The sequence below is a fragment of the Amblyomma mixtum genome, chromosome 10 (genome assembly GCF_055824585.1).
Source record: "Amblyomma mixtum isolate Tamu chromosome 10, ASM5582458v1, whole genome shotgun sequence".
NCBI classification, from domain to species: domain Eukaryota; kingdom Metazoa; phylum Arthropoda; class Arachnida; order Ixodida; family Ixodidae; genus Amblyomma; species Amblyomma mixtum.
The window spans coordinates 169472686-169498761 of record NC_143021.1 but is presented as its reverse complement, the minus strand read 5'-3'; the positions used below and the strand labels follow the sequence as shown (position 1 = coordinate 169498761).

General features: G+C 49.9%; 1 protein-coding gene across 6 annotated transcripts in view; it reads left to right on the top strand.

The window, feature by feature from the left end:
• The window catches only part of LOC149327703 (ubiquitin carboxyl-terminal hydrolase 8-like), a 269416-nt gene that overhangs the window by 169698 nt on the left and 73642 nt on the right, over window positions 1-26076 (top strand). For 5 of the 6 annotated variants that reach the window (XR_016285926.1, XM_089562388.1, XM_089562393.1 and 2 more), the window contains 4 exons: window positions 12433-12627; window positions 14545-14627; window positions 21769-21878; window positions 25879-26041. Coding sequence is in view for 5 of the 6 variants with exons in the window: in XM_089562388.1 (XP_089418514.1) it covers window positions 12433-12627; window positions 14545-14627; window positions 21769-21878; window positions 25879-26041 (551 nt within the window). In the remaining variant the exon portion in view is untranslated. The remainder of the gene's footprint in view (window positions 1-12432; window positions 12628-14544; window positions 14628-21768; window positions 21879-25878; window positions 26042-26076) is intronic. The other variant, XM_089562390.1, reaches the window with a different exon arrangement.

Sequence of the window (26076 nt, the reverse complement as noted above, 5' to 3'; positions counted from 1 at the left end):
GTGTCCCATTTGGCAGGCGCACCTCTTTTTTTTACACTTTTGTTTTGCGTTTTCCGTCGTTGCTGCCACTTTGTGCGTTTCTCCTCGTCGGCTTTTGTGGCCAATGAGAGGCCCCGCTTTGATGGCTCGTGTGCTTGCGCGCGGGAGAAGGCATCGCAAAGGGGCATGCATCTGACCGGTGGTGCTGGCTTGCTCCCATTGGGGGATCCCACTGGGTCAGTGGAGTGTTAAGCATGCGCAGACCGTTCCCCACTGCCTTAAGGGTCTTAAAAACTTTTTTCTTTTTTTGTTAACGTATCTTTCTGAAACAGCACCAAGGTATATCACTGAATGCTGATCTCAAATATGCATTTAGATTTCAAATATCTCAGCTGGAAGGAAATATATGGCAAAATGAAATATCCTAATTAGGTCATTTCTTAGGGGCCTTTGTGGTAATTTATCAGTTAAAGAAAGATTTTTTAGGAATAAGCAGACATTTGCAAACACAAAGCACATCCTAAAGCTAACGAAATGTCTATAAAGTCAATTGGTTGATCATAAATAAAGTTGGAAAGAAAAAATGATGTGCCAGTAATTAGCCCACACTTGGCCTAATTGCTATTATATCATGTTTAAAGGAAAAAAAGAAAGCTCTAGGATGTACGGTGGACCTTTGGAAATGCCTGTGTATTCTTAAAAAAGCTTTTTTTAACTGATGAATTACTATAAACACCCGTGAGAAATGGCCTAATTGGGAACTTATTTTGCAATAAATTTTCTTCCAGGTGAGATATTTGAAATCTAAGTGCATATTTGAAATCAGCATTTTATGATACACCTGCATGCCAAGTTTCAACAAGTTATGAAGAGAAATAAGAAGCAAGTTTTTAACACCCTCATCCCTCCCCCCCCCCTTAAAGAAGCAAGGAGGTGTGACGTCCACAAAGGGCATTCGCCATGTTCATGCTCATGTGCATGGCCAGGTGCATTATTGAACTGTTTGGGATCTGTGAGTGGATTTCTGTCCAACCATGTGACTGAGTGGATGCGCTGTGAACTGCATGAAACTGTGTGGAAAAAGAGACGTCTGCCATCTGTCTTTTTTTTTTTCTGCCTCTTAGGAATGCAGTCAAACCTCAATTTGACCAAGTTGGCAAAATGGGCAGTTTACTTCATGGTACTGAAATGTCACTGCATCAAACTTTGTCTCCTGGCCTGCTAAGAATCCTCAAAAAACGCGCTGTAGATAAGTGGCGGGAAGAACCAGTGTTTGTGATTGTAGTGGTCGCTTCTGCCCATGTGCTGCCTCAGCACGTCTGCCACCTCTGTGGTGCCGTGAGTGGCTGTCATCACCATCCTCTCCCTGAGCGCACTGCTTGTGGCCGTCAGGGGCATGCTCTCTCTGCCCCCCCCATTGCTCTTCTTTTTCCTCCCTGTCATCATCATCATCATTTATTTCACCCTTAAAGGCCCCTGGTGGGGGGGGGGGGGAGGGGGGGGGGAGTAGTGCATCCAACATGGCTCACAATGGTGGGGAGAGAAAAAAAAGGAATCAATCAAAAAAAGCACAGACAACAAAAGCACAAATAGTGTCACCAAAGGGAAATGAAACAGTTTATACGGCAAGATAAGAGACCAGACGTTCTTTAAACCTTACTGGATCGCATTCAGTGACAACAGATTCTGGAAGCCGATTCCAGTCTTGGATAGCAGCTGGCAAAAAAGATTTGTTAAAGGCATTAGTTGATCCGTGTAAACGTTGGATGCTCATGGAGTTGAATAAACAGGATGACCTGCGCACAGGAGAGACTAGAAAGGATTCGCATAGGTTAGGATAGTTGTGATATAATTCGTGCAATAAACATAGGCGAGGAACTTTGCGTCTAGGGTCTAGTGGGCTGATAGCGATGGGTGACTTGATGGCGGTAATGCTGTGGTGAAAATCGTAATCGGAAGTAATAAAGCGCACCGCACGATTCTGGATGGATTCAATGGTGTTAATTAAGTGAGCCTGGTGAGGAGACCAAATGGGCAGGAGCGACGTGGGTGTCACCAACCAGTGAAATCAAATCAGGCCCATCCCGCTCCTCGTTCCAGCAAGACTTTCACTTGAGCTAGTTGATTGTAGCATGACATGATTTGCTCAAAAGCATACTGACGCTGAAAGACAGAGACAAACACACACAAGACAGGATTTCACTTGATAACCAGTTTATAACCACACGAGCCAAAGATGCGAGCATACAGGCAAAAAGCACAAAAAAGGAGAATCAACAAAAGAAATAGCCGCCAAAACGACAGAAGCAAGGATTACAATCTCTTCTTCTGACAGCAACATAGACAGCTTACTCACACTGATAGGCGCCCTGTGCTTGATGTGGTATGCTTGATTTATTAATAAGAGTTCTAGCCTGAGGACCTCACAGTGGATCTTGTGTTTTCGAAACATGGACAGCATTTGATGCTTTTGCAGGGAGTGGCCGTTTGACTAACGTAACCAGTTTTCATTATAATCTTATGCTGCCTCACTGTTTCGTTGAAGCAGTGACCAATCTGGCTGATATATCGGGGCACAGCTTAGAGGCATCATGTGCACAACATCAGCTGTGGACCCAGTGGCAAGAATTGGTGATTCTTTTTGGACTGCCTAACCATTCTTACTTTGTTCAAGGTGCAAACGCGCGACAGCTGTTACGGAGCAGATAGTAGTGTCACGTCGGTGTAAGACGCGCTACTAGACGGTAAGACGGTTTGGAAGGCTCCCAAGAACATCCGGTGCCGAGTCCGACGGTGGCGAACTTCGTCCTTTTCACTTAATGTCCTCACGTCGTCGTCTTCAGTAGCGCTAGCGTCATTAGCCCCCCCGTTCGAAAAGCATCGTCCCGATGCTAAAAGGAAACCAGCGTCAGAGGGAGTGTCACGGTGTCCTTGCGTGATACGGTTTCAGGCGAACAACGTGGACCACCTCGGGGCGCGCGTCGCGTCGTGAGCGTGGTGTTGGATCAGGAATGACTTCATAGTTGAGATCGCCGATGCGCCGCAGGACTTGGTAGGGGCCGAAGTAACGACGTAAGAGCTTGTCGTTGAGTCCGCGATGTCGGATTGGGGACCAAACCCAGACAAGGTCGCCTGGGAAATATTCGACCGCCCGTCTCCGCAGGTTGTACCGTCGGGCATATTGGTCCTGCTGAGCGCGAATTCGCACCCGGGCTAGTTGACGAGCATCCTCGGCACGCTGTAAAAAGTGGGCAACGTCGGCATTTGGGTGGTCGTCGACGTGGGGAAGCATAGCGTCGAGTGTTGTGGTCACCTGTCGTCCATAGACGAGACTGAACGGTGTCATGTTGGTTGTTTCCTGGACGGCGGTATTATAGGCGAACGTGACATAAGGCAGGACTTCATCCCACGTTTTGTGCTCCACGTCAACGTACATCGAAAGCATATCCGCGAGAGTCTTGTTCAGACGTTCGGTCAGGCCGTTCGTCTGGGGGTGGTATGAGGTCGACCTGCGGTGGTTCGTGTGGCTGAAAGCAAGGATATGCTGCATGAGTTCAGCAGTAAAGGCAGCTCCTCGGTCAGTAATGAGAACCCGGGGTGCGCCGTGGAGCAGGACGATCATAAGCACAAAAAATTTGGCCACATCGATAGCGGTTCCACTCGAAAGAGCGGCTGTCTCCGCGTAACGCGTGAGATAGTCTGTGGCGACTATTATCCACCGCTTTCCGGAGTTTGATATGGGGAACGGGCCGAGCAAGTCCATCCCGATTTGTTGGAATGGTCGAGACGGCGGGTCAATGGGCTTGAGGAAGCCGGCGGGCTTGGCAGGAGGAACCTTGCGGCGCTGACAGTCACGGCAAGAGCGAACGTAATGTGTAACGTCATGTCCAAGGCGAGACCAGTAGTATTTTTCGCGAATCTTGGCTTGCGTTCTAGTGACGCCAAGGTGGCCGGACGCAGGTTCGTCGTGGCAGGCATTCAAAATTTCGAGGCGTAGGTTCTCGGGCACGACGAGCAAGTACTCGCGACTGTTAGAAGAAAAGTTCTTTTTGTAGAGTACGCCGTCACGCAAGCAGAGGGAAGACGAAGCTCGCCGGAAGGCGGCAGGCACTCTGCCACTGGCACCTTCAAGATAATCAATGACGTCTCGAAGGTCCGGGTCGGCGCGTTGTTGGTCAGCAAAGTCCGTAGAGTTTAGGGCGGTCACAAAGGCGTCGTCGTCCGCAGCGTCGTCAGGAGCTGGTTGTGCAGGGGCACGGGAAAGGCAGTCGGCGTCCAAGTGCTTGTGGCCGGATTTGTAGGTTACAGAAATGTCGTATTCCTGCAGTCGGAGACTCCATCGTGCAAGGCGCCCGGAAGGATCCTTTATGTTGGCCAGCCAACAAAGTGCGTGATGGTCGGTCACTACTTTGAAAGGTCGACCGTAAAGGTATGATCGAAACTTGGAAATTGCCCACACGATGGCAAGGCATTCTTTTTCGGTGGCAGAGTAGTTTGCTTCGGCCTTAGACAGTGCACGACTTGCGTAGGCAATTACACGATGTTGATTTTTCTGGACCTGAACTAGGACTGCACCCAAACCAACATTGCTAGCGTCGGTGTGTACCTCAGTGTCAGCATATTCATCAAAGTGCGCCAGAATGGGTGGTGACTGTAAGCGGCGTTGAAGCTCTAGGAACGCCTGTTGTTGCGGCGCTTCCCACTGGAACTGGGCGTCGGCCCTGGTCAGGTAAGTAAGGGGCGCAGCGATTTTAGAGAAGTTTTTCACAAAGCGGCGATAATACGCACATAGTCCAAGGAAACGCCGAACTTCTTTCTGATCGCGTGGCGGCGGGAAGTTCGCGATGACGACGGTTCGCGATGGCGACGGAGGACCCCTTCTTGGTTCACGAGGTGACCCAAAAACTTGAACTCCTCGTAACCGAAGTGACACTTCTCGGCTTTTAGAGTGAGTCCAGAGGATTTTATGGCCTGCAGCACCGCCTCGAGGCGACGAAGGTGCTCGTCAAAAGTTGGGGTGAATACGATCACATCGTCCAGGTATACGAGGCAAGTGTGCCATTTCAGGTCCACGAGTACTGTGTCCATAAGCCTCTGAAAGGTCGCTGGGGCGGAGCAAAGACCAAATGGCATGACCTGGAACTCATACAACCCGTCTGGAGTGATGAATGCCGTCTTCTCGCGGTCCCTCTCGTCTACCTCTATTTGCCAGTACCCAGACTTCAAATCCATGGAGGAGAAATACTTGGCGTTGCATAAATGATCCAAAGCGTCGTCGATTCTGGGCAAAGGGTAAACGTCCTTTTTAGTGATGTTATTCAGACGCCGGTAATCAACGCAGAACCGCAATGTTCCGTCCTTTTTCTTTACGAGCACGACAGGTGCGGCCCAGGGGCTCCGAGACGGTCGAATGACGTCGTTATCAAGCATTTCCTTTACTTGCGTGCTGATGGCGGCGCGTCCTCTAGGGGAAACACGGTAGGGTGACTGTCGCAGTGGTGGCGCTGTGTCGTCCGTAATAATCCGATGTTTAGCAAGGTGTGTCTTGCCGACGCGCGGAGACGACGCAAATGTGTGTCTGTAGCGATTGAGCAGGTCACGCAGCATGCCTTGTTGTTGTTGCGGCAATGTCTGGTTGATGTCGTACTTGACGTCGACTATGTCCTCTGGATCCGGTCGTGAAACACGAGTCAGGCTTTGTGCGCACTTGGTATCAGTGACGGCATCGATGTAAGCGACAGTCGTCCCCTTGTTCAGGTGCTGGTGCTCATTGCTGAAATTAGTCAGGAGTACATCAACTTTGCCGTCTTCCAGAAACACGACCGCCCGAGGTACTGCAATACCGCGGTCGAGAAGCAAAAGTTGTTTACCCTCGACTATACCTTCAGTGTCTCGAATGGTATGCGAACCGACAGTCACCAGGATACTGGAGCGGGGAGGCACGGTCACTTGCTCGTCAAGAATATGGAGCGCCGACGGGAGGGCATCTGTGGTGTCAATGGCATTCGCTGTCGAAAACTGGACGGACTGGGACTGCAGGTCGATGATGGCTCCATTGTCCGTTAGGAAGTCCATACCCAGGAGAACATCACGAGAGCAATCAGCAAGGACAACAAATTTTGCAGGGAACGTTTGCCCTTGTACCGTGACCCTAGCCGTGCACATTCCTATCGGCGTAATCAAATGTCCCCCAGCGGTACGTAACTGCGGGCCGTCCCAAGCTGTCATAACCTTTTTGAGCACAGCGGCGAATTGTCTACTGAGCACAGAATAATCGGCACCAGTGTCAACTAAAGCAGTTACGGCTGTGCCGTCTACTGAAACGTCTAAATCGGCCGGTGCTGGCGTCTTGCGGTACAGTCGAGGAGTCCGATCACGGCTTTGGTGCGTCGAAGGGATGCGGCGTCGAAGAGAAGCGTCGTGGTTACGAAGAAGTGCGGCGGGTTGTCGGCTTGTCTTAACATGCTGTCGTTCATGGGTCGTCGAGGACGGTGTGTCGCACGGCATTGGCGATGTGTCTGGCGGCGTTGGAGGGTCTTGTTCTTGTCGTCGAGCAGCCGCACCTCCAGAGGCTGCCGCGTCTAGTTTCCCCTACGGGGACTTCTAGACTGGCCCTGGTCGCTGGGTCCCGGAGAACTGTAGCGGCGCGGAGACGGTGATCGCGACATGCGACGCTGGCCGGAGTCCGCATGGGAGATGTAATCTGCGATCTCCCTTGGTCGCTCTCCAGGCAGCGGACGGGGAGCACCGAAGGGGAACCCCCGAAGACCCATCTCCTTATATGGACAGCGGCGCCAGATGTGCCCAGGTGCCCCGCAATGGTAGCACAACGGTCGATGGTCCGGGGTTCTCCAGACGTCAGTTCTGCGACGCCTAGGTCGCTGGACAATGGTCGACTGGGAAAGTGGAAGCTGAGGAGCGGCTGGCGTAGGTGCTTCATATCGTTGGGTCGAGGCCGGAAGGAAACGACTTGCGGCGGCAGCATAACTCAATGTTTGTGGCGGCGGTGGAGTGGCTGCCGGAAGCTGCGACGTACCTAATGCTTGTTCGACCTCCTCGCGAATGACATCTGTAAATGACGCAATCCGCGGCTGAGTAGGGGTGTGCTGCAAAGCCTTCGCCACCTCTTCCCTTACAATGGCTCGAATAACCTCACGCAGCGATTCTGCTGAGGTCATGGAGGTTCCCTCAGTACGGGTGCAGAGCATCGATACGTTAGTGCGCTCGTACTGTCGTGCCCGCATGTCGAGTGATTTCTCAATGGACATTGCTTCCTTGACGAAGTCGTTTACTGTCGCGGGTGGACTCCGAACCAGGCCTGCGAAAAGCTGCTCCTTTACACCCTTCATCAGCAATCGCACCTTCTTCTCCTCCGGCATGCTCGGGTCTGCGCGACGGAAGAGGCGTGTCATCTCTTCCACGTACACCATTACACTTTCGTTCGGAAGTTGGATGCGATTCTGCAGAAGAAGGTCGGCCTTCTCCTTGCGAAACGTACTGGTGAACGCCTGGAGAAATTCTGCTTTGAATGTCTCCCATGTTTGGAGGCAAGATTCATGGTTTACGTACCATGTCTTTGCAGAGTCTTCCAGAGCAAAATAGACATGACGCATCTTTGAGTCCCCGTCCCAAGAATTGAATGTGGCCACCCGGTCGAACTGGTCGAGCCAGTCCTCGGTGTCCTCATGGGGTAGGCCATGGAAACGCGGCGGATCCCGTTGGTGGTGGAGAAGGACTGGCGCAGTTGATGCTGGAGGATTCATTGCAGCAGCGCCAGCACTCCTTGTTGACTTGTGGTCGGGGAGCAGCCCGAACTCGGGAGATAGGCCTTGTAGTCGGCGGCTGCCCTGGTGAACCGGGGGTGGTCGACCTCTGCTGGAATCGCGGCTTGATGGGGGCGTCCGGTACATGAAAGATGTACCCAGCAGCTCCACCAGATGTCACGTCGGTGTAAGACGCGCTACTAGACGGTAAGACGGTTTGGAAGGCTCCCAAGAACGTCCGGTGCCGAGTCCGACGGTGGCGAACTTCGTCCTTTTCACTTAATGTCCTCACGTCGTCGTCTTCAGTAGCGCTAGCGTCAGTAGTACATTGATATTATACCTGCTGGCCACTTTCTTCAGATTGTGCGATAGCCGATGAATATAAGGAGTCACAACCGCCAGTTGTTTTTCATTCTTTTTGTTCTTTTGATTTTAATCACCCTTCAACGTTGTCTTGCGTTTCTTAAGAAGGTTCTCACGAGTACTTGTGATAAGGTGTTTTGGGCACCCAGCTTGGTGAATGCATTTTGTTTGCGGATCAAAGCTGTGTGCCATCTCACGCTCACGGGGTTTTTCCAAGGCTGCAGTCAGGCTTGCAATGATTCTTTGCTTTATTAGCTTGGAGTGGGCACTATTGAAAGGCTCTTTTCATGATCGGGGGTTGTAGAGAACTAACATATAAGACTGTCCTGCTCGATTAAAGACAGGTCTCAAATCTAGAAACTGCAGGCTGTTGTTGTGGGGAACTCCTTGCGTGAAAAGAAGCTCCTTTGATTCAGTGCTAAAAATAGTGGCTGTGTCTTCAAGGATGGCACTTGGTTTCGAACCTACATGATTGGCGAGTAGTTAGTCGGCCACATAACTGAGTACCCTACCAACATTAGAGGTCAATAAAAGGCAGTCATTTGTAAACACACAATAAAAAAGAATCACTCAAAACACGGGCAAGAGACGACCCATTGCAAACACCATCGCACTGAACATAAAACTGATGGTTGAATAAAATGGCAGTCGATGACAGGTAAAATTTCAAAATTGTTAAAAAGTCATCACAGCTAATGCCTGTTTTGTTCCTGAAAAGACAGTTTACCTTTGCATGCTCTCTTCTTGTCACGGCTCCGAAAGGAGAGCAGGGCAAAAGGGCGTTAGCACGATGTCAGTCAACAAATGTATTCTCGGGGGTATACACAGGTGAATCGGATGCACGCCTTTACAGGCATTTCAGGACGACAGAGAGGAAAGTTACTACAGAGTACTTTGTGCACGTATTTACACTGATGGCATACATTCATAGGTAACTGAAATGCCACAACTACTTCAGTCAAATTTACACTCTATCGGATCACCTGCAGATTGCACAGAGGCATTTGCAATTAAGAAGACAAGTGTGGCTAAAGTTGGAATTGCTGTGTAGTTGGAAACGGGCATGCAGTTGACCAGCGAGTGTGGCGGCAGTCCACTCACAAAGGCGATGCAGGAAGAGCTGCTCTCAAAGGTCCTTGCGGAGCCCTCGGGTGGTGAGGGGACTGAATCGGCTTCCTTTAAAGCCAACGGACGGGACACTCGCGGGCACAAAAAGCAAGCACACGAGGGGAGATCACATGGGCACTTTTGACACTGCGTGGCCGCCATGTTGGACAGAAGAGGCCCACACACCCACATCCTGCAAGGGGCCTCCTGGTGGTGGGCGGGGAAAGTTTACCAACACACAAAGGGAGCTGAAGGCTTTGGACCTGTCAGGGGGGACTGAGTTGGGAAGGAGTAAAACCCGGTCGTGGACTTAACTGGATGGAGACTAACAGGAAAAGATAACACGCACGTCGTCGTGCTCTTGCTTTGACCGATTCATGCAGAGACATACCGGCTGAGTGGACATACTATATCGACCAATCCGAGAAGCCTACATACGTATATTTACCTACAAAAATATTGTACATGTATAAGTGCTGCCACTTTTGTGATACTTCTCCTTGATGGTAATTAACATTTCATTATGACGGGTGGAATAGAACAGGTCAGTAACATCAACCGAAAAAGCCGACTGTGCTCTGGCCAGCCCAGCTCTTTTGGCTTTTAGGAACAATAAGCTCAGTTGGAAGTTGGCGCCACTCCTGTCTTGTGTGTGTGTTTGTCTCTGTCTCTTCGCGCCAGTACGCTTTTGTGCTAATTACGCTGCTCCTCGTGTTTTCCTCCATAAGCGTGAGTGTGTGTCATTTTGCATGTACGCACGTCTGAGTCAGAAGTGAGGCTGTCAAGTGCGGGATCTGTGAATATGATAAATATGTTGCGCTACTTTTGAACACAGGCAGTGCGTCCCGTTCAGCACCGATTTTGGGTGAGATAGCGAGAGCCGGGGGCTGGCCTGGCATGCTGCCACAGGCTGCGAAGACATTCGTGCCAGCCTCACTCGTGCTGCCCCAGGCTGGCAGTGCGCTCGTCACGATGAGCAGCATCGTATCTGCCTCTCTAGCCAGGCGCTTCGGCTCGCACTCCGCTGTGCCACTCGCGCCCGTGTTTTTCTTCAGGTTCGTTTCCGGCCAGCACTACGTTGCACACAGCTGGAGCTGATCACGGAGGCCACAGCACGTGCATTTCCAAGGCGATTTTCACGTGGGTTGGGGAAAGCTGGGGTGCAACCCTTGCACGGATCTTTTATTTTTTTTTTTTAATATTTCCTTCAGGTAAACGGTGCGGCCTATACACAGTTGCAGCCCTTACACGCATTTATATGGTACTTCGTTACATTGAGGTTTACCAGTAATGTCAAGCGTACCGACACGTGCTTAGTGAAAAGATTTCGCTGTGTGAAAACATTGGCACATACAACTGCAGAGGGACCGGCACGATATGCTACATACAGGATTACTGTCACTGATATCGAGTCGTGTCTTATGTATGGCTTGTGTTTTGCTACAAGCAAAAGATTAAACCATCTTAATCTATGACGTGTGCAGTTGTTTGACAGGCCAGTGAGCCCAAGAGAGATGATATGCGACTTGTCTGCTGGCTTAGCTACCTAGCTTAATTTGTAATCTTAATCTACTGCAGGTGACCTGAATCGCTGCACATCACGTTGCTACAGACCTAGATTCCAGGTTGTTAGTACATTGCTACAGTCACAGCTGCAAGACATACTCACTGGGTGTGCCTGCGAGCGCATGACTGTACTTGATAGTGCTGCCGCATAAACAAGGCAGCTACGCCTCTCTGCCGAAACGGCGTCTCTGGACTACAGCTGCTGGAAATGTGTGTTCCTTTAGCAACAGTTTAATCCTGTCCTCTTTCACCAGCCCCACATGAGTCAGCTTATTGTGCGTTTTTGTCGTGAATATTTTCCAAAAATTTTCCCGCCTCAACCACTAGCTCGCTGGCGGTGAAACTGCACACAGAGCCTGCGTATTATGGTAACTTCTGTATCGTAGCAATTTTTGCAGTGGTACTTACTTAGTTGAGCTGTGCATGATGTGAAAACGTAATCGTCTGCGTAGAGATCGGTGAACCAAAAACTGCCAACGCAGTTTTTCCGCTGAAGGGTGACAGTGGCGCCATCTGTTTCTTGCAGTGGAAAGCATCATGACAAGGCGCCGAGGCGAGCGTTGCAAGATGTGCAGACCCTTTGAATATGCCGTTCCGGCATTTGCGTCCGTTTCAACTGTAGTGCTTCCAACATTTTCGGCTAACTGATCAGAAAAAAATATCATAACAACTGATTTAACGAGTCTTTACCAGTCAGAGGATATCGTTTGCAACGCTCACCTCGACACCTTGTGACGCTTTCCACTACAGAAAACAGATGGCGCCAATGTCGCCCTTCAGCGAAAAAACTGTGTTTCTGGGTTTTGGTTCGCCACTCTCTATGCAGACGATTACGTTTTCGCATTATGCGCAGCTCAACTAAGTAAGTACCGTTGTAAAACTTGCTACGATACAAAAGTTACCATAATACGCAAGCTCTGTGTGCAGTTTCTCCGCAAATGATCTAGCTGTTGAGGTGGGAAAATTTTAGAAAATATTCCCGATAAAAACGCACAGTACTGTGTACAAAGTTGCAGGCCATGTCAGGCCAGAATCAATCTCACTTCACGGGAACACAGCTCCTCGTGGCTGCACACACTTGGAGCACTATTGCGGCCAAACCAGTGGCAAACCCGTGCAAAGGGGCAGATGACACAAGCTGCCACATCAAGGCCCCTCTTCTTATGCGCCTCTCTGCATTGATTCATGAACGCGTTAGATCAAAGGGCACTCTGCAGCCACATGGTCACGTGGAGCCGTATTCCCTCCAAGTGTGATTGCCCCTGTGCATAGTTGTATGCAGTGCAGCCGGCCAGTTTTGCTGCGGAGTTGTGGCTGCAACAGGCAGTGGGTGAAACTGAAACTTGGACAAATTGGTATTGCTTCAACACTGCAACAAGCGTTTCATCCTGTCCTTGTTGCACTGCTGAGGCAATATGAGCAGGCAGTTTGGTTAATCACGGCACAGAAGAATTCTGATGAAAACTTGATGCATTTGACAACGTGCGAAAGTGTCATGGCTCACTCGATGATATAGGCCAGGTACCTCGCAACTCTCTTGACGTGAAACTGCCCCAAATAGGGTTTCCATTGAGGCTTTTTTGAAGCCTACCCGCTGTTCCTTTCACGGCAGTCACCATGGTTGTGCATTGCAGTGGAAGTTTTGGGCCCGCAGGACCAGCTGGCCTCGGAGCAGGAGTGTGAGCTCCTGCGCGAGCGGAAGGCGCGGGAGGCGGAGGAGGAGCTGCGGCGCTCCGTGCAGGAGCGGGAGGAGGCGCTGCAGGCCCACATTCGGCAGCTGGAGAAGGAGCGCACCCTGGTGGAGCAGAGGGTCACCGACCTCACCCAGAGCAACCAGCTCTACCAGCAGGTGTCGGCCCCCCTTTCTTCCACTTCCCCCCTTCCAGGTGGCCGTACCCCTGCAGATGACGCGAATGCATGAGCCATAACCACACCCTCAGGCACCACACTCGGCAGAGTGTGCTCTAAGCTGAGGCTTAAACATTGCCATCACACACTTGTGACTGTGGTGTGTGCTTTGTTAACCTCGGGTAAAACACCTGACCTTCAGGGTCAGCGTTCAGCATGATCGCATTGTCTCACCATAATTGGCCCGGCACTGCCGGCTGCCAAAACATTTGTCGGATCACATCAAAGTGAACGATGCTAAACACCAGCAGCACAAACACGTCTGACTGCATGTGTTTGTTGATAATGGAAAGACGGGCGGAGGCATGATAGTAAATTTCGACCCTTCCAAAAAAAAAATCTGTTGCAACTCTTTTTTCCCGGGTAACGAACCCTCCTCCCAAATTGATGTCAACTTTTTACAAAGACTGGCGCACCACGGTGCGGGCATATCTTTGGTGACTCCAGGGCTGCTGATAGCCGCGGTTTACTGCCTTTTGGGCGCTAAAAAAATATTGTCGAGCATACTTCCACAGCATGGTTGTGTTGCAGGAAGTCTTTGCATTATCAAAGGGATAAAATTGATGCGTTAATCATGATATTTAGTTTGACATTCACACTAATTGTGCCATCGCTACTGTCTCAGTGCTCCATCGCAGAGGAAAGTTTTCTTGGTCAATGGCGTCGGGTGTATGATTAGCATGCAGTTCCAATTCCAGTGTGATCATTTGGTTGATTGAGGTCTAAGGTTGCCCTGACCCTATTAGCGATCACCTTAGTAAATACCTTGTAGGCAACAGACAGTGAGCTGATCGGTCTGTAATTCTTCAAGTCCTTGGCGTCTCCTTTCGTATGAATCAAGATCATGTTAGCATTTTTCCAAGCTCTACGTACTCTCGAGGTCACAAGGCATTGCGTATACAGGGTGGCTAGTTTTTGTAGCACAATCTCTCCTCCATCCTTTAACAAATCTGCTGTTATCTGATCCTCACCAGCTGCTTTCCTCTTCTGCATTGCTCCTGAGGCTTTCTTTACTTCCTCCTTCGTTACTGGCGGGATGTCCCATTGCTGTGCTCCACTGCCTCTCTCAGTAACATTCTGACTGCAATCGCTACTGTATAGATTTGTGTAAAACTCTTTGGCTACTTTAACTATCCTATCCATATTGCTAATGACATTGCCCTCTTCATCTCTTATCGCATGCATCTCGTTTTTACCTATGCCCAGTTTTCTCTTCGCTGCTTTTAGGCTACATCTGTTCTCTTTTAACAGCATGCTCAATTTTCTCCATGTTAAACTTTCTTATGTCGGCTACCTAGCGCTTATTTATTAACTTTGATAACTCTGCTAGTTCTATCCTGTCTGTGGAGTTAGACGTCCTCATGCTTTGGCGTTTCTTAATCAGATCTTTAGCCTCCTGAGATAACTTCCCAGTATCCTGTCGAACTGTCCTACCGCCTACTTCTACGGCGCACTCTGTGATGATATCTGTGAAACGATCGTTAATTGTTTCAACATTACGGTCGGCATCTTCAGTTAAAGTGGAAAATATGTTCTGCAGCGACATTCTGAATTCCTCTACCTTCCCTCTTAATGCTAACTCGTTAATAGCCTTTCTCTTCGCCAGTTTCCTCTGTTCCCTCTTCAAATCTAAGCTAACACGAGACCTTACCATTCTGTGGTCGCTGCAACGGACCTTACCGAGGACCTCCACATCCTCTACGATGCCCGGGTGAGCGCACAGTATGAAGTATATTTCATTTTCAGTCTCCCCACTGGGGCTTTCTGGTGAGTTTGGATGTACGTGGGCAGTAAAGGACCGGAGCAAGTCTGTTACCTCAGGTGGTGGGTGTGAACGGTTGCTGTTCTTGGTTTGCAGAAACTGAAGGAGAAAGACAAGGAACTTGTGCGCATTGTGCAGCTCAACGAGGAACAGAGGAGAGCAGACAAGGAGGTTCACAGGTCAGCCTCTTCCAACTTCCGTTCGTCTTTTTAAACCCACAGCAGCAGTCCGTGTTCGGTTGTACAAGACATCAGAAAAATGTGAATGATGCAGTTTCAGGTTGCGCCTATTGGAATTGGATTTTTATTTGCACTATTCCACAAAATTGCCTTGACTGGAACAGCAGTCTCGAATAGGGCTTTCAGTCCAAGAGTGGAGGGTTTGTTTCCCGCCTGATTGAAGGAGCTTTTGTAACTGGCGCCAAATTTGTCGCATTTCTGTGTATATGTGCATGTTTACGATGTTGAGGTATTTGCTCGTAGGGGCTGTTTTTAGTTGCAGAATTTTTCTTGTGTCATACATTGCCACGTAAACTAAGCTGCATCTTGCGTGGTCAGCGGATATCAATCACATCTCTGCTGCATCCAGCCAATCCCTTGCTTATCTTCAGCCCCAGCACACGTAAGATTACTAGCGTACACCACATTAATGCGCCCAAAATTAGAATATGCAGCCGCCATTTGGAACCCACATCAGGAATTCCTTTCCGAGAGCATAGAAACTATCCAGAATCACGCCATTCATTCCCATTATTCATCCTACACAAGGGTAACCGATCTGAAGAACGAATCCGGCTTACCCTCATTAAATCACCGTCGAAAACTAGCCAGTGTGTAGCCCTCTCTCATCCTGTCCTACTCTGTCGAGCACCCTCTTCTCGGAGCACTCCTTCTTCATCCAAACATCGGAGCAGCCTTCCCCACACCGCTGCAATAAACACCTTTTCCCTGAAACGTTGGTCTATTTTACTTTGTTTTACGGGGAAGTTTTTACTATTGAATTCTCACCGACCGTACAGTGCTTCTTTCTCTTTTTATTCTTATGCTTTTTTTTGTATCTATGAAAGCAGTTGAGCGTTTTCCGCTTTGATTTTGTGGGCTGTTTGCCTGTTTCATTTTATTTTGAACTTTGATGGTGGCAGTGTGCAGAATAGGATCCTTTTTTGTTGTTATTTCTCTACAATCCACCCCTCGTATATGGCTCCCTCTTTGGGGTCTTTGAGGTTGTAAAATGAATGAGTGAATGCGTAAAATTCGAAATGGAGTAAGAGCTCATTAATTGGAATTATCCGCTTATCCGAATTATCCGAATTTGCTTTATCGAGTGGGGCTGAAATAACTGACAAGGACTGACTGCATCACAGTAAGTTTATTTGGTGAGAGACTCGGCAGTGGTTGCCTGCTTTCCAAACGAATACAGCACGACAATGGGGATGATGATGGTGAGGTGAATTTCAATGGCGGCCCAAGGGCATCAGTGGCGTGGCACGAGGTTTTTCTTCCCTCTCCTCAGGGGTGGGTGGGGGACCCACTCCCCAAGCATTTCACCCGCAATAAGCCGGGAGCTCCAGGCCGGGGGCAAGTTTGTGCCCCACTGTGTACCACCGGTGGGTACCACTGGGGATCGAACCTCCCGCACACGAGGCTCAGACCACTGCCTGCTTTATCACACTGTGTCACGCAGAACTGCTCGAAAGTGCTAATCCACGCATTAAACTGCAGCTGTGAGGCATCTGGAGTGTGTGGGACACCAGCTGTATGCGACTACTGCTGTATCGGCGAGAGCGGGGATTTCGAGAGACGATTGAGGGACCACAGGGACGACGTCAGGAACAAGAGGATTGCTTCTAATGCACTGGCGGAACACGTGGAAGCCACGACGCACAGAATAGCCTGGGAAGAAGCATCGCTCATCGCAAGAGACAAGAATTGGCTGTCACGTCGATATCTGGAATCCGTAATACAGTCAAACCCGTTTATAACGAATAGCATGATTCAACGCGAATAGTTCGTTATATGAAGTATTTCGTTATAACCGAACCCGCTTTTAACGAACCTTTAACAAACCTCAGTACCAAATTCGTTATACACGAGTTCGTAAGCCGGCTTGCGAAGACAACAGCCGTCAGCGTTTGGGTGCTCCTGCGCATTTCCTCTGATGGCCGACTTGTTTTTCAAGATGGTGCTTAACGTGCTCCTCGGAATCTTGAAGTGCGCGGCAACGTCAGCCTTTAATCATCTCAAGTTTGTAGGAAAGCAGCACGGCACGCCGCTGCGTCGTCGTCATCTTGCAGGATGTAGCGGCGGAATGTGTCGGCAGCAAAGTAGGGACGTCCGGAAGCGAGCAGCACGACTTGCAAACGCGAGCAAAGAAAGCTGAGAAGACGCGGGAAAGCGTCGCGGGGCCGCGCATGCGCAGTGGAGGGAGCCCTAAGCTACTGCAGAAAGAGCCTCCCGGGCCGATTGCCCTGCATTTCACGAAAGCGCGGCGCGGGGGCAGGCAGCGGGGCGTCGCGACATGGAACCGGCGCAGTACCGCGTTGGCGGTCCTTTGACGACCGATTGCACGCGATAGCGGCACCGATTGCGGCACCGATTGCGGCACGGAAATGGCTGCCTAGAGATACTGGATGCGGGCACAAAGGCGCGTTGGCGGGCGTTTGGTAAGCGATCGCGCGCGCTGAGAGTTCGCTGTATCCAATGTGTAATTCGTTATAAAAAATACATTTCATATGGATAACGATATCACAACTTCGAGTGTTCGTTATAAGGAATAATTCGCTCTATCTGAGTTCGTTATATTCGGGTTTGACTGTAATTCAAACAACACAAAAAACCCTTAACCACAACGCAGGCAATCTCCCGCCTACGTACGCAAGATGCCTGGGGCAATTACTGCAGCGCACTTAAGCGCTGTGCTTTGGGCTTTCCGCCCAGTGATCAAGGCTTCCGTATGGATGCCGAAACGTCTTAGTCTTCATATTGACAACAACCTTTTGGTCGGCGTTCCTGCCATTAGGTTCATGGACTGCCACCTTTGCAGTTGTACAATTCACAGCGAGTGAGTGTGTCACCTAAGACGGTGTGCACAGGCTTGTGGGATTAGAAGAGCACATTTTAGCGCAGTAGTCTTTGTGTCGCAGAAAATGTGTTGTTGACGTCTTGTCCGTGATTGTGGAAAATTTCCAGGGAGTGTGGTTGGTGGGCTCGGTTGGTTGGCGGCCGAGAGCAGCAGCCTCCCCACCAGTGGGGTCTCCCTTGTGGCAAGGGAAGCGTTGCCCCAGTGTTGTTCCGAAATCAACCATGTCCATTTTTACCTAGTGTCCCCAGTTTTCCCTAGTACCACAGACAGGGCATATTCGAGATTTGGCCTTACAAGGGATCTATATGCCATTGTAAGGCCAAGTTCGTGTAATTAACAACATTCCACATGATGCACTCACTGAAGGTGTCTTTGCCTAAGAGGTATAGGAGGTATTCACTGAGGCCGCTCTACCAGACGGCGCGAGCATCGTCGCGGCAAACACGCCATGTTTACGGTCGTTTCATGCTGGCTCGCGCAGTGTCACGGTACGCCTTGAGGTGCCCGGCCTGAACTGTTAGTGACCCGTAAAATATTTGCACGTTGTTAAATGTGTCAGCGACCACTTTTATTTGTGGTACGCTTATTGTGCATGAAGTTTGCAGCATTATTCCTCTGTGCTTTGATATCTCAACTCGACAGCAAAACCGGCTGCACTGCACGCGCGCAAAAATGTACACGACTTTCAGCTTTTAATAGCAGTTGATAACTGTCAGCTAATCATGCAGGGCACATCGTGGATAAACAGCACGATTAAGTGCTGTAATTCCGAAACTGGCACCGCAGAAACTCATATTTCCAGCGGCTGTAGTCCGCGAACTGCTCAAGCTTCACAGGCGGTGTTTCAGCAGAAAGGCAAAGCGTCAAAGCGGCCTTATTTATACGACAGAACGGTCCAACAAATACTGTCATGCGCTCGCAGCACGAACGGTAGACTTAGTGAGAATGTTTTGCAGTTTTGATTGTTGCTACGTAGCGCGGCTTCAAATGCACAAGACATCTAGCCATTTCGCAGCAACGCAGTGCGCAGCCATTCCGCTAGATTCAGTGGTAACAGCAGATAGAGGAACAAGTTAAGCTACAGCTAAGCGAACAGACCCTTCGAATTACTCACCTCTCCAAAAACGGCACTTTGGCCGTCGGCACCTCGGCCGTTGGCACCCTAAGCACGGCTCTTGGACTCACCTGCTTGTCAAGTAATTGCATCCTCTCATAGGTTTGTATGCTTTAATTCCTTGGCCTGCCAGCAAACTTAAGCCGTGCACAAGGTGGACCTCGATACCGGTGAATTCAACTTGCGGCAGCAGTCCTGTACGTCGCACACCGCGACGGTGCCTCCACCACCTCCACTTTTCAACTGATCGGCCTTTTTACAAAAAGTGGAACCTTTTAAGCGTGCCCGCTCTTTTCTACTTCGCGCAGTTCACGGAATATTCACTCAGTCACGCGGTGTTATTGGTCGGACAGATATTATCTGCGGCGAGACGCGAAATACACACACATTTCGCACATCACCAGCTATTTAAACGCTGCGGCTGGCTGCGGCAGACGCTTGCGCGAGCACCAACATGGCGAATGCCGCGCCGGCCGCTAGCGCCCCTTGTGGATGACGTCAAGGGAATACCTCCTATAAATCCTGCATTAGTTAAGGCACACCATTTCTCGCTAATGTGTCAAGAATTTGCCTACAATACGTGCTCTAGCGACAACTGGTTTTTAGATCGGATCCGAACTGACTATGGTAGACAAACGCTGTTCCATAATTTGCCATTCATTCTCAACAACAGCGAACAACTGTAATTGCTATAGTGCTCCGATTTCCCTTCCATTTTTCCCACAGAGTTTATTGTATGCATTATCAGCTTCCTATTGCTATGCAAAGTTGGACATTGCTGTGATGCTTATGTCCCATATTAATTCTTTGTAAATGTATATGGTCACATAAAATGTTCTTTTTGTGTTATAGACAACACGTTGATAGGCATATCATCATAGTGTTGCGTAATCCGCCTTTTCCACCCAGCCTCGTTTCCTCGCGCTGCACTGGTGTTTGAAAAGTGAGCAGCTGTCGGGGCGCACACTGGGCAGGGGCAGCTAACCACCCCACATCATGTCTCCCACATCTGGGGAAGAAAAAGGCAGATTTTAGGTGCCCTACTCAGTCAAGCTGTGTGTCCCTCACACCTGTGGAATAAACCTTAGTGAAGGTCAGACCTTAGGGTCAGTGCCCCGAGTGTGAGGGGACTGTCCGTGCTCTGCAACCACTGGAGTGCCACTTCGGTCCCTTGCCTCCGCAATAAGTTCCCGGGACCAACGAATGTGACTACGAACAGGGGATGACCTTTCCACAACGTGTCTGGAGACACCAGTTCGTATGCCCTGCTAGCGACTAAGAGGAGAAACACTGCTTTGTGCTGCGTGCGCCGCTGAAGCAGCTGTGGCCACATACCGGAGCCTAGTTCGGCTGCAGCACCACTCGCCGCACGAGGCCGCATCAACCCCACACAACACCGCCGAGTTTGTAAACTGCTGGCGGTGGTGAATCGTAAATTGAGCCTCAACCTAATGGGCTGCCTCCTGATCCGACCTCCAGCTGCTTTTGGGTCAGAGCTGGACACTGCAGCCACTGGATGTCAGTGGGTTGTCATTCGGTCGTAGGTGGTTGTAGTAGCGTTGGTCAAACTTCCACTGGTTGTGAGAAAAGGAGAGGCCCTTAACGGCCTCTGTTTATAGGTGGTCTGGGGTCACTCCACGTTCAGCCAACCAGGAAGTCGAGCTTCCGTGCCGGCTACACGCAGGTGTTTACTTGTACGCAACTCGTGTCCCCAACCCATGGTGCAGAGTCGCAACCACGGCAGGTTCAGACGAAATAGGCAACGGCAGGGCACACTAGGAAATAGTTTATTGTCCTAACGCGAGGTAAAACACACTGCGGAAGAATGTTCTATCCGATAAAAATAGAGGTTGAGCAGCTCACTGAGTCATTGTTGAGCATGTTGTGTCAGGCGCAGGCAGGCAGGGGTCCGTCGGGGCAGCTTGCAGGAGTTGAGTCGCAAGAGAGCTCCTCCTTTTACCCCTTGCGGCATTCCTCTCTTGGGGCGACCGATTGCACCAGTGCACTGTTGGGAGCAAGGAGAGTGCCTTCTCTCCACATGCATGCTCGTTTCGTGACTCCAGTGCGGGGGTGACGAAGGATGCCTGTGTATCCCACATCCTCCCCTCCCTAAGGAGCCTCCCAAATAGAGGAGCAGGCGCAATTTGACTGTATTAAATTTCGGTGGACCAAGGGTCCATTCCTAGGCTGTCCTCGGCGGACGTGGCCTCTGTCGGTCGCCAGACATTCTATGCGTGCTCTGCGAAATTTGTATTTGGGCAGTTGTACAACACGCTGTCTTCTTCCCCGTGGTGGCGGATGAAGTGAGAGAGAGGGTGGCGCCAGCTTTCCCTCTGGGTGGAGGTTGGAAACTCCAGGCGACACCTGGCTTGTTCCTGTGCTTCACTCGGTGCCTGATCAGTGGTGCACACAGACGCCTACTCGCAGCATGATTGAGGTGTCCGCTGACCCTGTTGCAGTTGAAGTTTGTGGCCAGAAGGGGGTGTTCAGCCACCGGGCATCTCCAGGGGCGCCTCCCACTGGTTTTGAGAAAAGGAAAGGGGGCTGGGCCGGAGTTTCTATGGAGGCAAAACAATGCCCCTGTGAGTGCACAGCACCTTCTTCCCTTAGGGCACGAGATGCGAGGCTTCCTTTCCTTAATCTTCACTGCCACTCAGTGCAGGAACAGGGTGTCCCCAGTGAGTCAGTTACACTTGCTGTCGCGTTTACACATAATTGCTTAGATTATGGAAAAGGTGGAGGCGTCAGTTACTGTACAGCACAGCAAATTCCACCTGCAGTGGCAAGAAAAACGGGGCGATGTCATCATGTGGCTTGATGGCTGTATGAGTACACAAAGCATGCCAGGCACTGCCATTTCGGACAGTCATGTGCACTGGCCTGCCTCAGTTTTCCCGACAACATGGTGTCATACGATCTCTCGTGGCGTATAGCTTACAAGTGCTAGTAAAACTGGAGTCTAGCTTGTGGGCCAGTGATCCTCAAGGTGCAGTGTCCACCGAGGTGTGTGCCATTTCCTTTCCCTTGGAGCCAATTCTCGTGCAGCTGGCGGTGTTGTGTGGGTGGCTGTGCACCCTCTCGGTCTGGGGAGTGGCTGCCAGATTTTTTGCTCCTGCTGTGTGCAGGCTGAGGGAGGAGCGGAAACGCAAAGAACAGCAGGAGAGGGAGGAAGCCCCGAGGGACAAGGCAGCCCCTCCACCCAGGTCACTGAAGCCTGCTGCTGCTGCAGTCACTGGTGGGCATGTTTGGTTTCTGCCTCATGTGTATACAGGGTGTTCCCTATTCATCTGTCCAGGTTGTAAAGCTGCAGACAGGCAGGTGCCTGAACGATAGGTTGAGGGAACACCGTCGTGCTGTGCAAGCTGTAGCAACGGATGGGCACCTAGCAGAACACTGCAAGTCATGTAAAAAATGCAAAGCAAATGAGCCACAGTTCAATGCCACGCGCACGTGCGGTAAAGGAAAAAAGAGGCTTGACAGAGAAATTATAGAGGCCCATCACATTGTAAAGAAAGCTGAAAATTGTGTTAGCACTCCTTCCCTGACCTTATCACGCAAGGAAATTGCCTACCTTGATACCTGTTCACGCTAAACTCACTTGTGATAAAGCCGATTCATTGTTTGGTTAATAATTTGTTTCTGCCCTCTATGCATCTGTATATATGTGTTTTTTCCCGAGTAAAGAACTAGTTGATGTCAAGCGTTTATCCTGCCTGCTTCTTCTTCTTCTTGTCCCTGTCTTTTTATTGCGCTTTGCTAAGTTCAAAATGCGCAAACTACTTGCCTGTTTGGGCTCAAGCACCGACCACAGAGTAGCTCGTGATAGTCTGCGCTTTTTTATTACCAATTTAAGATTGGAACTTTTCTGGGTTGTACGGAATCGGATGTCTACTTTGTGCATGTCTACTTTGTGCGTTTACAAGCCTTCACGTGCCTTTACGAGTGATCGTTTCTGAGAAGGGCACGTGGCAGAAGAGCCTGGGGAAGTTTTTACAAAATAACCTAGCTCACCTAACTATTGACGACCCTTATCAGGTAAAGAAGTCGGACGAAGTAATTGAATTTCTAAAGGCCGGGATACATGCGACATTTTTTTCGACAACATTCGCGCGGCAGAAAACGTCGCGACAGCGCAACGCCCGGCTGGAGATACATGGAGCGTTGAAGCGGCGGCGCGCCGCCGCGTATCCCTCGACACGAAAGCAAATGTGATCAACAAGGGGCAAACACCACTGTGCAAGGTCTGTGAGAACAGCGACGCTGACCATTCTGTTAAAATCAGGAAAGTTTCACTTCGACACCATTCTACAAATTTTAGCATGCGCGATTAAGTATCTATAAAGATTTGATGCTAGAATGCATGCCGTCGCGTACCTTTGGACACCCGCTCAGCCGCGGACACCAGCGGCTGCGGTTGTCTTCGACACATTCGCTTCAGGGAGGGAGCACAGGCATTCTGATCCAAGATTCGGCCGTGTTCCCCAAAAAAAGCAACATTTCAAGTCTGATTATGCGTTTATTTTCACGGCAATAACATTTCCGTGCCAAAAACACTGCTTGGCTCGACGGCCATGGCGGCCATGTTGGCAGCGGCAGGCCGAGGACCGGAAGAGCGGGCTTTCTGCGCTGCTATTGGCTCGCTTCAGCCGCCGCTTCCGGTCTCACCGGACGCCGCGCGTCAAAATCAAGCCGGTCCTGATCGGCGGCGGCGGGCGTTTTTCTCGACGCCGGGCGTCAAATCTGCGCCGTCGGGCGAAAATCGACAATTCGCCGCGGTAAAAACGCTCCATGTATTCCGGCCTAAAGAGCTGACCAGGCCAAGCCACTCCGCGCATTTTCCATTGATGTAAAAGACCTATATTATTCCATCCCTCATGACAAGCTGCTTAAGTGCATTAGTGAAGCAATTGACGACTACGGAGTGGTAGCATTTCAGAACGCTAGCGGCATTTCCGCAGAAAGCTTTTTAGACCTGCTTCAAGTGTACCTCAGTCAACCTATGCAGAATGGGAAGGTACTGTTTTTATTCAAAAGAATGGGATCTGCATAGGTTCTTGCATCGCTCCATTGCTAAGTGACATCTTTCTTGCTAAGCTTGACAGGGCACTCGAACAATCGCTCATGAGCTCTACAGTTGTAAGAGTGTTCCGATATGTAGATGATTACCTTATTTTACTAGATTGTGACCCGGCTAGCTTCGCTTCTCTGTGCGCGATGTTCTCTGAAGTGCTTTTGCCGCTGGAAATTACACATGAAGTGGCTGTGAATGATCGCATTAAGTTCCTTGATCTGACCCTATATTTTACTGATTTCCATGTGTGCTGGGCATTTGATCCTAGGGGTAAAAAGCCCTTACTTCTGTACAGCTCAGCGCATTTGAAGCTCGTGAAAAGAGGCATTGTGGCGTCATGCTTTCAAAATGCCATGCAAAAATCCTGCCCACACAAGTTTGATGTTAGTTTCTCCAATCAGATTGATAGACTAACAGACGCAAAATACCCCCTTCATATTCTGGCATCAGTAGCAGAAGGAATTTTAAAAAAGCTGAAGGCGGGCAACGCTGTCCCTCATTCCAAACAAAGAAATCTGGCAGTAATACCTTATGTCCATGTTGTGTCCCACAATTTAAAGAGAATAGGCAAAAAGGCTGGAGTAAATGTTGTTTTTTCGCCACCTGTGAGACTGATTGGCTTATGTGCGAGGGTAAATGGCCCGGATAAAAGATCAGAATCTGGTCATAATTGCAAGAAAAACCACAGGATGAAGTTTGTGCCATGCCAAGACAGCGTGGTGTACTCAGTCCCATTGACGTGTGGTGGTTCATACGTCGGCCAAACTGGCCGGTGTCTAAATGAAATACCTAGGAAGCATGGAAACAATGTTAAGAACGCGGCCCGCCACATAGGTATTCACTGTCGCGAGTGTTCATGTTACCCCGTTTTCAAAGACAGCCAAGTAGTTACTAAACATAAGAATAAGCTTACACGAGAGATTATTGAGGCCTCTGAGATCATGAAGCTGGGTGCGAATTGCATCAGCACTCCTTCCGTTGCCATCTCGTTGAAACAGCACAACTTTCTGATATCAAATGAGCGATGTGCACGCGATACAGCTGCATGCGCATAGTGACTGGGTTTGATATTTTCCGGTCTTCTCTGTTTCTTTTGTTTTTTCTAAGGTGCAATAGAGTATATATATATGCTGTTAGCATCCGGAATAAACATTTGTTGTCAGTTCAGCGCTGTGTTCGTCCCTTTCTTCCCTTTGGCCCTGTGCCGTAGCGCTGCTTCACTAGATATGTCGGCCCAACTCGCCCACCAGTTCATGTTGTGGTCAGTGCTTGAGCCCAAACAGGCAAGTAGTTTTCTCAGGAGAATTTTTTACTGCCTGGACAGATAAATACGGAATGCCCTGTATATGATGACTAGGTACAACAGCCACACTTATGACAAACACTTGGTTAGTGTGAATGCAGACTTTAAACTGTACACCAACTTTATTGGGTTGCATTTTCGAGTAAAAGAAACATGTTTGCATTTATTTAATTCGGTGTCATTTTCCACGTGATGCACCATTGGTGGATGCTGTCTAAATTGTATTGGAAAGCACGAACGTTGTATTCACTGGCCTTCGGGCTGTGAGTGATCTGTGTACGGGTGTAATTTGTATGAAGTTTTCTGAACAGTATCGTTAATGTAGTAGATTAAAAACAACTATGGTGCCACAACAGACCCCAGACTGGATGTGATATCTTTAGAGTGGGATGTAGCACCTTTAATTGCGACATCTACTAGACAGGTCTACTCATCCAACAGAGCAGAGGAGAAGAGCATGTGGGGGGCAGTCAGAACGCTTTTTAAGATCCAGAAATGGCGCAACTGAATTCCACCAGTTGTGTGGTGCATGAAAGACCAGACCGGAGACCGTGCGGTGCATTGTTTTATGACGGCATTGGGTACAGATAGCATGTGTGAGCATTGTGCAGTGTACGCTTGTAAGGGGAATTGGGCCGTAATTTGAGATCCTTGAGCTTTGGATTGGGACTGTTTTCTGTTGTGTTGGAAGAAAGCCTGAGCCTTAGCGATTCTCTGTGAAGGGAAGCCAAATATAATGAGCTGCCACCTGAGCCTCAAAACGTGGGACTGGAGCATTTGCTTCAGAGGATGTGGCAGGGATCGGTGGTGTAGGCACACAAGTGCTGCAAGCAGATGCGAAGCCTGTGCGCCCCTGAACAGGGGGGCCCAGCGCAGCAGCTGCCAGGCCGCAGACCGTGTCGATGCGGAGCAGCAGTGGCCTGACCCGGTCGCGGTCCTTCCCCAACCTGTCCACGGCTGAGGAGGAGGAGCCTGCAGCCGCCATCCCCCCCCAGTTTGACCGCACCCTGAAGCCCTCCCAGAGGTGGGCCCCAGTTCCAGTCTGCTGCAGGGCATGCC